The sequence below is a fragment of the Episyrphus balteatus genome, chromosome 3 (assembly GCF_945859705.1).
Source record: "Episyrphus balteatus chromosome 3, idEpiBalt1.1, whole genome shotgun sequence".
Classification (NCBI taxonomy): Eukaryota; Metazoa; Arthropoda; class Insecta; order Diptera; family Syrphidae; genus Episyrphus; species Episyrphus balteatus.
Window position 1 is genome coordinate 53637263 of NC_079136.1, and position 14435 is coordinate 53651697.

At 29.2% G+C, this 14435-nt stretch overlaps 1 protein-coding gene across 1 annotated transcript; it reads right to left on the reverse strand.

Annotated features, from left to right (window-relative positions):
* Positions 1-5745: 5745 nt before the first annotated feature.
* Positions 5746-12522, reverse strand: LOC129914996 (glucose-dependent insulinotropic receptor-like). Its single transcript, XM_055994452.1, has 4 exons — positions 12380-12522; positions 12122-12321; positions 6222-6693; positions 5746-6157 (listed from the first exon to the last, which is right to left on the reverse strand). The coding sequence occupies exons 1-4, from the start codon at positions 12520-12522 to the stop codon at positions 5746-5748; spliced, it is 1227 nt and encodes a 408-aa protein (XP_055850427.1).
* Positions 12523-14435: the final 1913 nt, after the last annotated feature.

Sequence of the window (14435 nt, forward strand, 5' to 3'; positions counted from 1 at the left end):
ATGCTCAAAATTTAAGAAAAAAAAGTAAAAAAAAAAACATTAAATACTATTTTAACCAAGACTGTAAATTTAAATATGAAATAAATCAATGAAAATTATTATTAAAAGGAAAATTATATGCTTCTATGCCTTCTAGTTTTTGATAAAATTGAAAATTAAAAAACTACTTTTTATCAGATTTGTATTTTTTAGCTGTTTTCGTGTTTACATAAACATAATGCTTGCAAGTAGTATGCCTCTTTGCAACCCCCCAGCTTGGGCACACTTTTATAGGATTTGGGAAGGGTGCAAGTTTGGGTAAAGGCAAATTTTCTTCAGAATTCTTCAGAATATAAGCGAAAATAGTTAAGAAACTGAAAATCTGATAAAAAGGTAATTTTCTTATTTTCAATTTTCTCGGATATTATAAGGCATAGAAGCATATGGTTTTCAGTATTTGATAAGAAATTGATTGAGGCAGTTTATTTCATTGATTCATTTCATATTTAAATTTACAGTCTTGGTTAAAATAGTATTTAATGTTTTTTTTTTTACTTTTTTTCCCAAATTTTGACTTTGAAGTTGATTATTTTGAGAACAATTAATTGCAATAATTTGATTTAAAAATTAGAATCAAGTGTACAATTCTAGCTTTTGAAAAAGGTATCATTAACTGTAAGTGTTGCCGTTGTTTTTCAATAATTTTTTTTGTATTTAACGTGATATTTTAGAAAATTGCCCCTCCCGACTAAACGGGGGGAGATGGACCCCCCTACCATAGTAAAAAATTATTGTATTAAACTCCTCTACAAAATACCGTTATCAATTCTTGTTTCCTAAGAACTTTTGATTTTTATTCCAAATTGTCCCGATTAGAAATACAAAAATATGAATAACTTTTGAAAAGGAGCAGCTAGGATTTCAATTCCAATAGATTTTGCACGTATAATCATCAACAAATACAACCCAACTTGCAGTTTTTGTCGACAGTTTTGTGCAACCTATCGATGCTTCCTGCCCACCGTGTACTGATTTTTTTTGTTAAAATCTGGTCTATTACTAGAGCCATTGCGTTTCGAATTTCGATATTAAAAATTTAAAAACGAACTTCAACAAAAGACAAATTTGAACTAATAAAACACAAAATATTTAGAGCAAGATCAAAATCACAATTTGCCAGCTGTCAGAAACCCATCCCAATCGATACTCTGTAGAACGGTCTTTTATTTCTGTTATTTTCTTAGTAAGAACTTACTTTTTTCATATAAATGGAAATTTCTGCAATACAAAATATTTCGATATTTACTTTAACTTTTTTTTTTTTTCAAAAAGTAATTTTTTCACAATGCACAACACAAACAAACAGAAATATCACCGACACGCTCTTTGCAAAAAAGACGTTCTCAATATTCGATGTCACTTTAACTTAAGAAATATATAATTTAATATTCTTTGCTCACTTAAAAGTGCAATCGCACATGAGATGCATTTCAATTTACAATTTATAATATTTTATGATGATCGATAGATATCTGTTGAGGTGTAAATTGATGGATTAACAACGAAAGTATTCATCGATACATTAATTTACGATATTGTCAGAGAACCATCATTTCAAAGGTTCGTTATCAGAGGTGTCCATCGTGACATAAATAAACGATTAGCTATAAAGTGGGTGTATACAATGTTTATACAAGTTGTAAAAGGCGTTAATAAGTAGCGAACGAAGTTGGTGCCTTAAAGTCTAAACCGATACTGATTAGGTATTAAATGATAAGTATTTTAAATGACAGTATCGTATGTTTTGAGAGCACACCTGTGGACTTTGGTGGTACAAAAGCTTTTCGATGCGTACGCTTATTTATTATGACATTCGTATAAATATTATGTTAATTGAATGCCATGAGTATATTGACATAAGTTCATTAACTTTTCTTCATAAAGATATCATTGATATCAAATTCCACCCAATTTGTTGATAGTAATTTCTATTTATCTAAGGGGCTTATTGAATTTGTTAAACAAATGTTATCTTCTAGTGCTGATTTATATAGACAAGCTTTCACTTGGATATAGAAAACAAAGTGTTGACAAGGTCTTATGTTGGAAAAAAAAAATGCACGACTACTCGTAGATTGAAATTATGTACTTGATGGAAATGAAAGGAAAACCCTTGTGATAAAACAGAAAACACGTTGTATGAAAGAACTGATATATAAGTAGAAAAGTTTACAATCAATAATATAATTTCTTTCAAAGCCCGGATGCCTGTCTAAGGTTTCCAAGGTCAGGGAGGTTAGCTCCCTATTTGAAATCAAGAAGGACCAAGAATGAAAAAGAAAATCAAAATCTATATATCAAAAATCCATCCACTGTTAGACCAGTGCCAATAATTTTTGAAAAAAAAAAAAAATCAAGGGACACGGTAGTGCCAGCCAAGTTCTCTAGCAACTTTGGCACTACACCCTTATTTACAGGAAACAACTCAGGCCATTTTTGACCCCCCTCTAACTTCCACACAAAAGATGCCAAAACCAAACACCTCTCAAAATTTCAGCCTCCTACGATGAGTAGTTTCTGAGATATAGGGCTTTAAAAATCGCCAAAACCGTAACTGACTCACTGACTCACTGATTCACTGACTCACTGACTCACTGACAGATCATCAAAATTATGGAGAACTTCCCGATATCGTAGAAACTTGAAATTTTACACGGTGATAGGAATTGTGGTTTATACAAAGGAAAAAATCGAAAACTTGAGATTTTCAATTCAGGGGGCGTGGCATCCGCCCATTTCCGCTGAATTTTCATAAAATATTATAGAGCACTTCTGATTATCGTAGAACCTTGAAATTTGGTAGAATGGTAGAGCTGGTAGTTTATACAAAGGAAAAAATTTTTAATCTGAGAATTTTAGCCAGGGGGGGCGTGGCAACTTCCTATTTCCGGTGAATTTTCATCAAATATTATAGATCATTTCTAACTTTTGTAGAACATTAAAATTTGGTAGAATGGTAGACCTGGTAGTTTATACAAAAGAAAAAAATTAAAATTTGACAATTTTAGACAAGGGTCGTGGTAACCGCCCATTTTCTCTGAGCAATACCTTGCAAAAAGTAATGAAATCACAACAAAAACATTACTGTTAAAAAAAGAGCCAAGTTCTCCTATGTTGAAGTTATGCTAGCACAAAAAGTACTGAAATGTAAAAGTGTACCAAGTTCTAAAGCTTGGCTTTAAATTTGTATATGTGCCTGTACACATTATTCGTAGAATATACGAATAATTCGTTGTGTGATACCAAATTTGAACCGAAATATCCGTTATTTCCGTTATTTGTTAATCGTTTTCCATTCATAAATAGCATAAAAAAGTTAGTTGCTATACGCGTGTTGTCGCTTGTAGAAGGTTTATATTTCACGGAAAACATACCTAATTAGATAAAATAAATATAATTTAGAAACATAAAGTTTGTAAAAATAGTGATTGAAGTGATTACAGAATCGAGGATCGACTGAACAACTAGAATCACAACAAAAATCAGGTCTATGTTTATGATTAAATCTTTGTCCTTTACAGCTTTTTTTTTGACTTTTTACTTTCATTTTGGAATATTCTTTCAAGGTTGGCATCAAGAATTCATCAAAAATCAGGGTTCGAATTGCGGCATACGTTCGTTAACGTATGGTCGCTATGTGTCCCTATCTTTTTCTACTAAATAAATAGAGACAGAAATAGTCAAAACGTTAACGAATGATCGTAATCGTGTGAGGTAATTCGACCCCAGATTTACCAATTGGCAAATGGCGGACCATATCAAAACATCTCTGGTTGCTAGTACTTTTCTTAAATATTTATTGTAAGTATAGACATTCTTTCGAGCGGTTTTCAATGTTAAATGTTTATATATTTTCAGTGGTCTTCGAACAAAAAGAATATGAACACCGGGGAAAACATATGGTATAATATTTAAGTTCCAAAAACTTATAAATGTAAAAAATGTATGCAATAAATTTGTATAGTTTTGAAGTACAGTTATACATATGCTTGTTTAATTATTTCAACAATTAATATTTCAGGAAAATTCAGGAAACAAAATCAATGGCGGAAAGTTCTACAATAAATAACATTCGTACATTTACGAATAGCACTGTATAATGTACGAATTATAAGTAAAGCCATTCGTAAATATTACAATGCTATTCGTACAATATACGAATAGTGCTGTACAATGTACGAATGAATGAGAAAAGCATTAGTAAATACCACAAATTATTCGTGAAATGTATTCTACTATAATAGTATTCGTACAATGTACGCTTGATTTTCTACGAATACTAATAAAATATTCGTAAAAGTACTAATAATCGTCCATTTTACGAATGATATTCGTGGCTGAAAACCACATGAAATTTTTTGAGTGTCGGCTCTGAAGTATGACAAAAATTTTAAAAAATGGCATTTTTACAAAAAAAAAATTTACCATCCTAAAATTTTATCAAACTGAATTTTTAACGGATGCAAAATGTTGGTGCAGTAACAAAATTTGATTGATTAGTTATCTTATCGTCATCACGTTAAAATAATACAAAATTTGAATTTTTAGTACCTACCATCATTTTTTAGAACACCGAAAAAAGTGTTCTTCAGTCATACTATCAGTATTCATTCATTTAAAAAACACTCTTACATAGCTTTTAAAAATTACATCTTCGCTGGAAGATTGACGTTGTATAAAATTACGAAAATTGAGGTTGTTCAGTTCTAACTACACAGAGAACAATATGACCACAAAAATTAACAGATTGCTTTATTGTTTTATTGCCTATATGTTTTTTAAGGAAATCATATTAAAATCAACGATGAAGAAGGTTTTTTTTTTAAGGAGATTTCTTATTATTTTTAGAGAGAAGATCTTCTTAAAATTTGAGTGAAAATTTCAAAAATCGCGATCAATATTTGTATAGCAGGATGGTGCAAGTGGTAAGGTGTGCATCAAATGATTTAAAGTCGTCTTTTTTTTTTTTTTTCTTGGCAAAACCCTACAAGTGCAGATTTAAAAACAATTACGAAACCCCGATTGTTTTAATAAGGTTTCCTTCTTGGATGAAAGCCATAGAAAAATCGTATTGTTTTTATTCTATTTTATGTGGTCTATGTTTCTCTGTGTATATTCGGTCCACAGCACACCACTTTTGCAGTCTTCAAATAATGTAACTTTGAACCTCTAGTAATCAATGAAAAAATAAATCTTTGAAATGATTTAAAAAAAAAAAACAACAAAATAACGTCAGTAATTGCTGTGAAAGTGCGTTTTGGTTTTAGGATTTTGTAATTTCACAAAAAAACAGATAAATAGTAAATTAAATTTTCTTACAAAAAAAATTACATAAAATTTTATGAATTCCAACAAAATTCAAGCTTAAAGCCTGTTTTCAAGTAGAGCCCATTGAATAATATAACGAAAGCAGTTTGTTTTCGTAACCACACGTGTATTTACTAATTACACGTGTATTTACTAATTACACGTGTATTTACTTATTACACGTGTATTTACTAATTACACGTGTAAATAAAATACACGTGTATTTAATTTTTAACTACACGTGTACACGAGTAAAAAATTACACGTATAAAAGGCTCTAATACAAATAAAAAAATCAAAATCATTTAAGCTTTGTATAAAATTAAATCATATATATTTATTTTTATTTTAATTGTAATTATATTTTAGGGAATTGTAAAATTTTTAATGATTTTAACATCAATGCAATTCTTGTCCATTGTCAAAATTTTCCTGTCCAATTTGCTTAATAGAAGAGTTTGAATGAATTTTGGTTTCCGAACAAGTTGAAGATTTTCTTTTTTGAAATACTTTCAATAGTAACATGTTATAAGTTTTCTTGATATTTTCCCGAATACCAGGATGCCACCAGGCATAAATTACAGGATTCAACAAACTATTCAATGGAGTTAGCAATGAAAATGGATTTCTCAATAAATATGCAATATGTTGACAATACGGGCAAGATGAGTTCCTCTCACAAAAGGCATACAAAACACATGTCACGAAGATTGGACACCATGTTATTATGTATGATCCTGTTGTATAGACAACAATTTTTACTGCTTTCCATTTGTTTTCACACAAGAGTGGTGTTATTTCAAGGGTGCTGCTACTTGGAGAAACAAAAAGCTATTTAAAATTTTTGTACTTTTTCCTATATAATTCACACTCACATGCGACAGCATAAAAAACCAATTGATCGAACTCTAGATGAAAGATTATCATCTGCATAGTTTGATGTAATATTTTCTCGTCCACGAAACATTCGCATATCTCCGTCATGATTTTCAAGACTGCTTATTTTCATCCGAGATCGACTATTTAAAGCGTTTTTCAAAATAATCCCGTACAAGACGACAATGATGATCATTGGAATAAGTCCCAATGATGGTACAATGACCCATAGCTTTGGCTGAATTAGTGATATAAAACAACATGATCCTCCGTTCATTTTACTTCGCCAACAAAATCCGGGCCAGAATCCAAACAATGCGCTAATCAACCAAGCCAATAATACCATCAAACGTGAACGTCGAGTTGTGATGTATCTGTAGTAGTGAAGGCCATAAAGAATGTAAATATATCGATCGATTGCTATAAGTCCGATACTGAAAATTGACGTCAATGATGATGTATTGGTTAAACCTATTGGAAAGAAAGAAACTTTAGCACAGAGTTAAACAATTTCAATTTATTTTTTTCTTTAGGTAATTTTGTTAAAAAAAAATTAATGAATTTTCTTGTCTTTAGATATATCGATGCTTAGAGAGAAAATAACGCAGGGATAACTTCACATCTGGTATATTTAACTCTATTTCTGGTATAATTAACTCTATTTCTGGTATAATTAACTCTATTTCTGGTATATTTAACACTATCTATGATTAAATGTAACAGAAGTAATGTTATCCCTGGCGTTATCTTTTCTCCGTTTGGGAACAATTACACTGGTCAACAAAATTAAACTTTTTTTTTGTTACAGAAACCAAGGTATACTTTTCTATAGGATTTTGGTGTGCTGAGCTCAAATCCGAAGTCGAAAAAATTCTACCACATCACGTTTTTGAGATAATCTCGTTAGAAAATCGAAAATGCCGCTTTTTTACCAGTTTTCGAGATTTTTTCTTAGCTTTTGGTTATTTGTTTTAAATAAATTTGTAACGGTTTCTAATAGAACTAAATGTTGTCTTTCTAAATCCGTTTAAATCTTTTAAAAATCTCTTATCTTCTTTGAGAAATCTGAAATTGAAATCAACGAGTTTGGAATATCTCATGTTTATTTACTTTTAATTGCGAATCTCGAAAAGTTCTTTGCCAATCGCTTTCAAATTTTGACACAACGTTCCATTTAGAATCCTGCAAGTTTTTATATTTGCGAAGGTGGTTAATCGCAGTGAAATACATCAAAGCGTGACCGTGTCAGATACTTATACTAAATAATTACTAGTGAGAAAAATATAATTTTTTTCTTGTTAAAAACAAGATAAGAACTTACTGGAATGTAAATGAAACGTTGTGTCAAAATTTGAAAGCGATTGGCAAATAACATTTCGAGATTTACTATTAAAAGCAAATAAATATGAGATATACCAAACACGTTGATTTTAATTTCAGATTTCTCAAAGAAGATAAGAGATTTTTAAAAGATATAAACGGATTTTGAAAGACAAGATTTAGTTCTATTAGAAACCGTTACAAATTTATTTAAAACAAATAACCAAAAGCTAAGAAAAAATCTCGAAAACTGGTAAAAAAGCGGCATTTTCGATTTTCTAACGGAATTATCTCAAAAACGTGATGTGGTAGAATTTTTCTGACTTCGGATTCAAGCTCAGCACCCAAAAAACCTATAGAAAAGTATATCTTGGTGTCTGTAACAAAAACCTTGTTGACCAGTGTTATTTTTAATATGTTACAGATTGCCTTTACCAAATACCATTATTCTAATAGTATACTTACTTATACTTAAACTGCATAAAAATTCACTATGTAACTGATGTGGATACAAAGTGAGAAAGAGTCTCGTAATTCCAAGTATCATATCTGCCGAAGCAATATTTCCTAAAAATGTATAGGTTGCCCGAGGTTGTTGTCCTTTTAGGTGAACATAAAAGTAAGTAAGTTTTCATTACAATGTTTTCAATAAAATAACTCACCTCTTTGAATCAAAATATGAATTGAAATGAGAACACAAAAGTTAACAATAATTATGACTATGCAGATAATTATGACAAAGTAATCGAAGAACATATAACTATTTTCTGGATGACTTGAAGTCATATTCAAGTGATCAGTAGTTAGAGTTACTTCAATTATTTTCATCCTTTTTTTTCGATGTTGAGTTAAAATTTTTAAAATTCTGAAGCCTTGAAGATGTGGTCACTCATATTGAGCACACACAAAATAAAATTATTTTTGTATCAAAAAAAACTTTTAACACCTTCGCCAAAATTATCCTTTACTTACGGAATGATCGTTAACTACTGAATTATCTATCCAGACATTAGACAAAATCAATATCTAAATTTATCATAGCATATTTTTATTAATCAAATCAGTCAGACTAAGTTGTTTTTATCTTATCTGTTTAGTAGCTAAAACTTTATCCGTTATCCAAATTAATTTAGTGATATGTGTTGTGCAAAAAAAAAAAATTAGTTAATTTTTTTGCTATATAGGTATTTATACGTTAAGGGTCGGATTTCTTTTCTTATGTTATGAGAAATAGGTTTAAATGAAAGGTTACTTGAAATGAAATGGAATATAAAATATTTGATTTTTGGACGTTCATCATTGAACTAATAAAGTTAATCAATACCTACCTACTTTCATCTAGAATAAATGCTCGATAATCCTGTTTAAATAGGAACTGCAAAGCAACAAAAACAGTGGCTAAATTTTAAGGCCAAAAATTAAAGTATTTTTAATAATAAATTATGATAAAACTTTACCTTTATATTTTGTTGTTTTTACCTTAGGAAAAGTGAATTTTCTTTCTGAAATGTAGTTTAAAATGCATTGGTTAAAAAAAATCATCGAAAAAAAAAATCAGTCATTTTTTGACAAGAGGGGATGATGCAAAGTTTTGTTCAAACTACTAAAATTTTTGCATAAAAAATTGCTTTGTAAATAAAAAAAAAATCCCATAATACATTATACTAGTTAACTGAAAAATGAACATTGAAACTAAAAACTTACCAACTAAAGTTGGCATGCCATAATGTAGAAAATAAAAATCAACACCTGAAACCAAAAAATGCGATGACTTGTTTTTGATAATTGTATCAAGGAAAAAAAATTTAAAACTTTTCAAAAATCCTGAAATGTATTTCTTCAAAATTTTATTTTTGATTTATGTTAGAACTCGATTTATGGCTTTGTCTACAAAATTTGATAAAATTGAATTAAAAAAAAATCTTTTTTTGTAAAAAGATAGATAGACCTTGTCCAAAACACACATATGATTCAAAGTATAAACAAATTTTATTCAAAATTTACAGACTTGAATTTCCTACTACATATTTTGAAAAGTTAAATTAAAAAAAAAAATAAGTTTTTGAAAAAAAAATTTGAAAAATTTAATTTTTTAACTTTCGATTTTTTAATTTTTTTTTTTCTCGAAACTTAACAAAATGTCAAATTTCCAATAGATATTTAAGATTAAGATACTTTAAACTACAAGAGCAAGTTTGTGCATTTTATTTTTAAATCGCTCAATCGTTAAAATTCATGAAATTTGGTACACTCAAGGATATTAATATGAAGAATTTGAAAAAGCTGTCAACTTTATATTATTCAAAATGAAGGCTTCAAAATGGCGGCCAGAATTAGCCTTTAAATAAAATTTTCTTTTTCAAAATGTATATTAATGTATAAACTATACATTTGGCTAAAATCATATCAAAAAGGTGTTGGATCTTTGATTTAGGTTTCATTGATTCGTATATTCAATAAAAAAATAAAAAAATTTAAAAACAAATTTTAAAAAGTGCCACTTTTAGACCTCTTATTACCCTATTTAATATACCTATTTTATTTTTAAATTAGCACAATTTTGACACATATAAATATAAATATTTTGGGTTTATGGTCGCCAACTATGTAAATACTAGAAATCATGATAGGTACATATACTGAAATATGTCAATGCTCAATAAAACTGAGAGTTTATTTTTTCGTTAAACTAAAATTTACTTATGTAATATATTTTTACATAATATGTAAAAGATATTATCTTCTATTATATATATTAAAGTTTGGTTTTGTGTACGTTCGCTAACCGGCCACACAGACTGACTCATTTTCTTAATTTTTTTTTGAAATCAAAGAGGCATAAGAGGAGAAGGTTTAAAGCAAAAAAAAATTCAAGATTTTATAGGGTAAATAGGGGTAACACGACATTGAAAAAGGAGGCTATTTTCTAAACGGTAAGTCGTAAAGAGTTGACTTTTTTTAAATGATAGACAAATTTATTCAATAGCTAAAAAAGGTATTGAAAAAATTCAAAAAATTTTCAAAACCAAGTTGTGAGGGTTTTTTTTGCAGTCATAGACCTTCGACAAAAGACTAATTACAGGTACGCAAAATTTTGCACAGAAATTTGAGTTACACCATAAGAAAGATATTTAAAAAAAAAATTAGGGGTCTAAAACGGATTTTTTTCATAGGCCCTGTATTTTGAAATAAAAATTTTTGAAAAACAACCTAATTTTTAGGGACATTTTTGAGTAGTCTTTTATTTTTTTGGAATTTTTAAAAGTCTGCAAAAAATCTCAAATTTATAGGAATTTATAGGTTTTAATCATGCGCATGCATGTACAAACTTTTGAATTTTTAAATCGGTTTTTGACCGAATAACGGGAAAAACAATTTTTTTTTCGTCCCAAGTTTTTTGGCCGTTTTTAACAGTTTTTTATTTTTATCTTTTTTTCTTCAATAGATAAATGAATGAAATTTACAGTGTAGATAGATAATAGGCAAGACTATATTTGTACAAAGTTTCAATTAATTTTGTAATGACAAATTTGAAATATCGGTAAAATAAAACTCTATTTTTCAACACGTTACATCTTTTGGTCTGGAGCTTACAAAAATTTAATTTATCTTTATTGAGCATCCTGATAATATTACCTTTCATTTGATATATCACACATAACGCTACATTAACTACAAGCTTTACAATGGTAAATTAAAAAACTTAAAAAACGTTTTTAACATAGGCCACTTTTTTTTAAATTTTAAAAGTGAATATTTTTAAATTAATTGGACGAACTTTTCAAGTTTTGATTTCCTTTTTGTATTGGGAATTATGACAAATTACAAAGTCGACAATAGAAATAAATACAAGAAATGGCGGAACGAAGTCCGCCGGGTCAGCTAGTATTCTATAAATTTAAATTCGAAAAAAATCTATGACGTCACATTTTGTAAATAAAAATTCATTAGTAAGTTCTTATATCTCGAAAACGTGACGTTATAGATTTTTTTAAACTTTGGATTTAAATTGAGAATATTAAAATTAAAATTGGTTTGAATATAAATTTCTTCCTCCTTTTCTAATTTGTCATTAATATTTACACCTTCATAAGTTTCTTACCATACCTTTGTTGTGCAAAACTGCTACTGTTACAACAAAATTTTGTGCAGTGTTTAAATCGACACGAATTTTCTAAAATATATTTCTACACAAGCATTCAATTTTGTTTATGGTCCCATTTTGTAATCAAATTGTGCCAACTTTTGTGTGAGGAGTGGAAAATATAATATATGCTCTAAATATTAATTGAAGAAAGAAAAACTAAAAAAAAAATTATTTAAATTTTTAATTTTTAATATTGGCTTGAATAACAAATACATAGTTCAGATATTTGAGCAAATTAATATATTCCTTGCTTATTGTCAAATTTGTCTTCTCCAATATGCTTTATGCAGGACCTTTGACGTATCTTCTGCTCTGGACAAAAACTTGCTGATTTCTTGCGGCAAACTTTTACATTCATCATAGAATACATTTTAACGACCGATTTGCGAAATCCAGGATGCAACCAGGCATAAATTATAGGATTCAACAAACTATTGATCAATCCTAGCATTGCCATTGGTCTACCAATCATGTATGCAAGATTTTCACAATTATCATCGGAAAATGCATAGAATGTATAGGTCACAAAATAGGTAAACCATATGATAAAATATGCTCCAGTTGTAATGACAACCATTTTTACAGCCTTCCATTTATTTTCACAAAAATTTGGTGTTATTTGTAGGGTGCGTCTAGTCGAGAAAAAATAATTTTATTTAATATTTATGTCTTACAAACTTTTTTACTCACTTTCGCGAGCAGGGAAACCCAAACGAACGAATTTTAGAATTAAGATTCTCATCTGCACAATTTGAAGTGATTTGTACTCGTCCACGGAACATTCGAAGATCTCCCTCGTGATTACCAGAGCTGCATATTGTACTACAATTCATCCGGTACCTACTGTTCAAGGCATTTTTTAAAATGATGCTGTACAAAACCAATATGATGATCAAGGGAATAACTCCCAATGATGGCAGAATTAAGGCAATTTTCGTTGGAACTAAAACCATAAGCCAACAGTATTTTTCGTTCATTGGACTCCGCAAAAAATGTGCTATTAATGTACCAAGAGCTATGCTAACCAACCAAGACGATAGAATCATAAAATTTGATCGCTGATTTGTTATATATCTGTGATAGTGAAGACCATACACAATGTACAGATACCGATCGATCGCTATAAGTCCGATGCTAAAAATCGATGTCATTGATGCTGCAGTGGAAACACCTATCCAAAAGATTATAAGAACAAAGTAAATCTTAATAGGATTAGAAGAGCAAATTAAAAATAAATCTGGTATATTTAATCATATAATATAGTTGAATATACCAGGAATCAGTTGATTATACAAGAAATATAGTTAAATATACCAGAAATAAAGTTATGCCTGCTTTATTTTCTCTTTGCGTAGGTAAATATTTTTTTTTCTACTCACATGAACTGAAACTGCATAAGAATTCACTATGAAGTTGATAGGGACATAATGTGACAAAAAGCTTTGATATTCCAAGTAACATATCTGCACAGGAAATATTTCCTAAAAATTTGAACGTTGCCCTCGGCTCTTGGCCTAGTTTTTGAAATATATTTTTAAAGTTAGTTTTATTTTAAAGTTTTAGTAGGATTAACTTACGTCTTTTTAGTAAAATACCAATTGAAAATACTACGAACAAATTCACAATTATTATGATTGTGCATAAAATTGCTACTACGTAATTAAAAAACTCAAATGAGTCACTATGGCTTGAGGTTATATTTGAGTAATAAATGTCTACAGTCCTATGAAGTGTTTCCTCCATTTTTTGTTGTTGTTTATTTTAACTTTAAATGTTAAGTTTAAATTTGTAAAACTAAAATTGAATCAAATGAAACAGGGCACGAAAACTTTTTTGTAACATGTACTACCTAGTCTCAGGTAACATCAATTATATTTATTTAAGTATATCCAGCTTCAGCAACCTATAGAACGGAAACAACGAAACACTTATCAAATATTAATATTGCAATAGAAAAGACAGTCTTCAATAAACGTTAAGGAAATTGAAGAACTTGACGACAGCAATATGCCGAGTTTTGAAATCGACGGATCTCATCAGTTATCTATCTTCAACATATAAATTCTTACATCCAGGGCCTACTGCGAAAAAATTGCACACCTTATGGCTGTGGTTCAACAGTATCATAGCTCAAAAGTAATAATTTATCGTGTTTCGTCGGTTATTCCGTGGAATATTTCAGAAGAAGGGCATCGTTAATATCCACGTTTTCTATTGATGACTAAGCTTAACTTGATCAAATTGATTCGTTTAACGACTTAGGATTAGTTACATTACAAAAACCCTATACAGTCAACTTGTCCATCTCATTTTGGCAGATGTGTATGGTGTCCTTATTATAAATCCTCTAACAATAAAAAGCTAAAATGTTTAAGGGGTAATAACACTCTGTAAGCTCAAAATCGAGTGACATTTTCATCAGCGTATAAAACAAAGGAGAAACATTATTTTCTTTTTGAGTTTGTTTAAGTACATCAATAGGTAAAAGAATAGGCTAATTTTAAAATTTGTAATGATGTGAAATTTTGTAAATGGCGGCGTAATTCAAGATGATCGCAAAATCCTGTGCTCCCATTGGGCGACCAACTAACTCCTACAGTTTTTAACCGATTGGGCTGAAATTTTGTGTATAGCTTAACAATACTATTCTCCAGTGAAGTACGTAGGATTACGTATATTAATTTAAAAATAAATGGCATTAGTTTGAAAAAATTATTTCATTCCAAAAACAAAATTCGATGAAAAA

Excerpts from the sequence above, each read along its gene's own strand:
- LOC129914996 (XM_055994452.1), bottom strand. The coding sequence starts at position 12,522 with ATGAATTGTAGTACAATATGCAGCTCTGGTAATCACGAGGGAGATCTT. Across the intron at positions 12,322-12,379 it reads GGGTTTCCCTGCTCGCGAAA|ACGCACCCTACAAATAACAC; the intron begins GTGAGTAAAAAA and ends TTTCTCGACTAG. Across the intron at positions 6,158-6,221 it reads GGTTTTTTATGCTGTCGCAT|CAGCACCCTTGAAATAACAC; the intron begins GTGAGTGTGAAT and ends TTCTCCAAGTAG.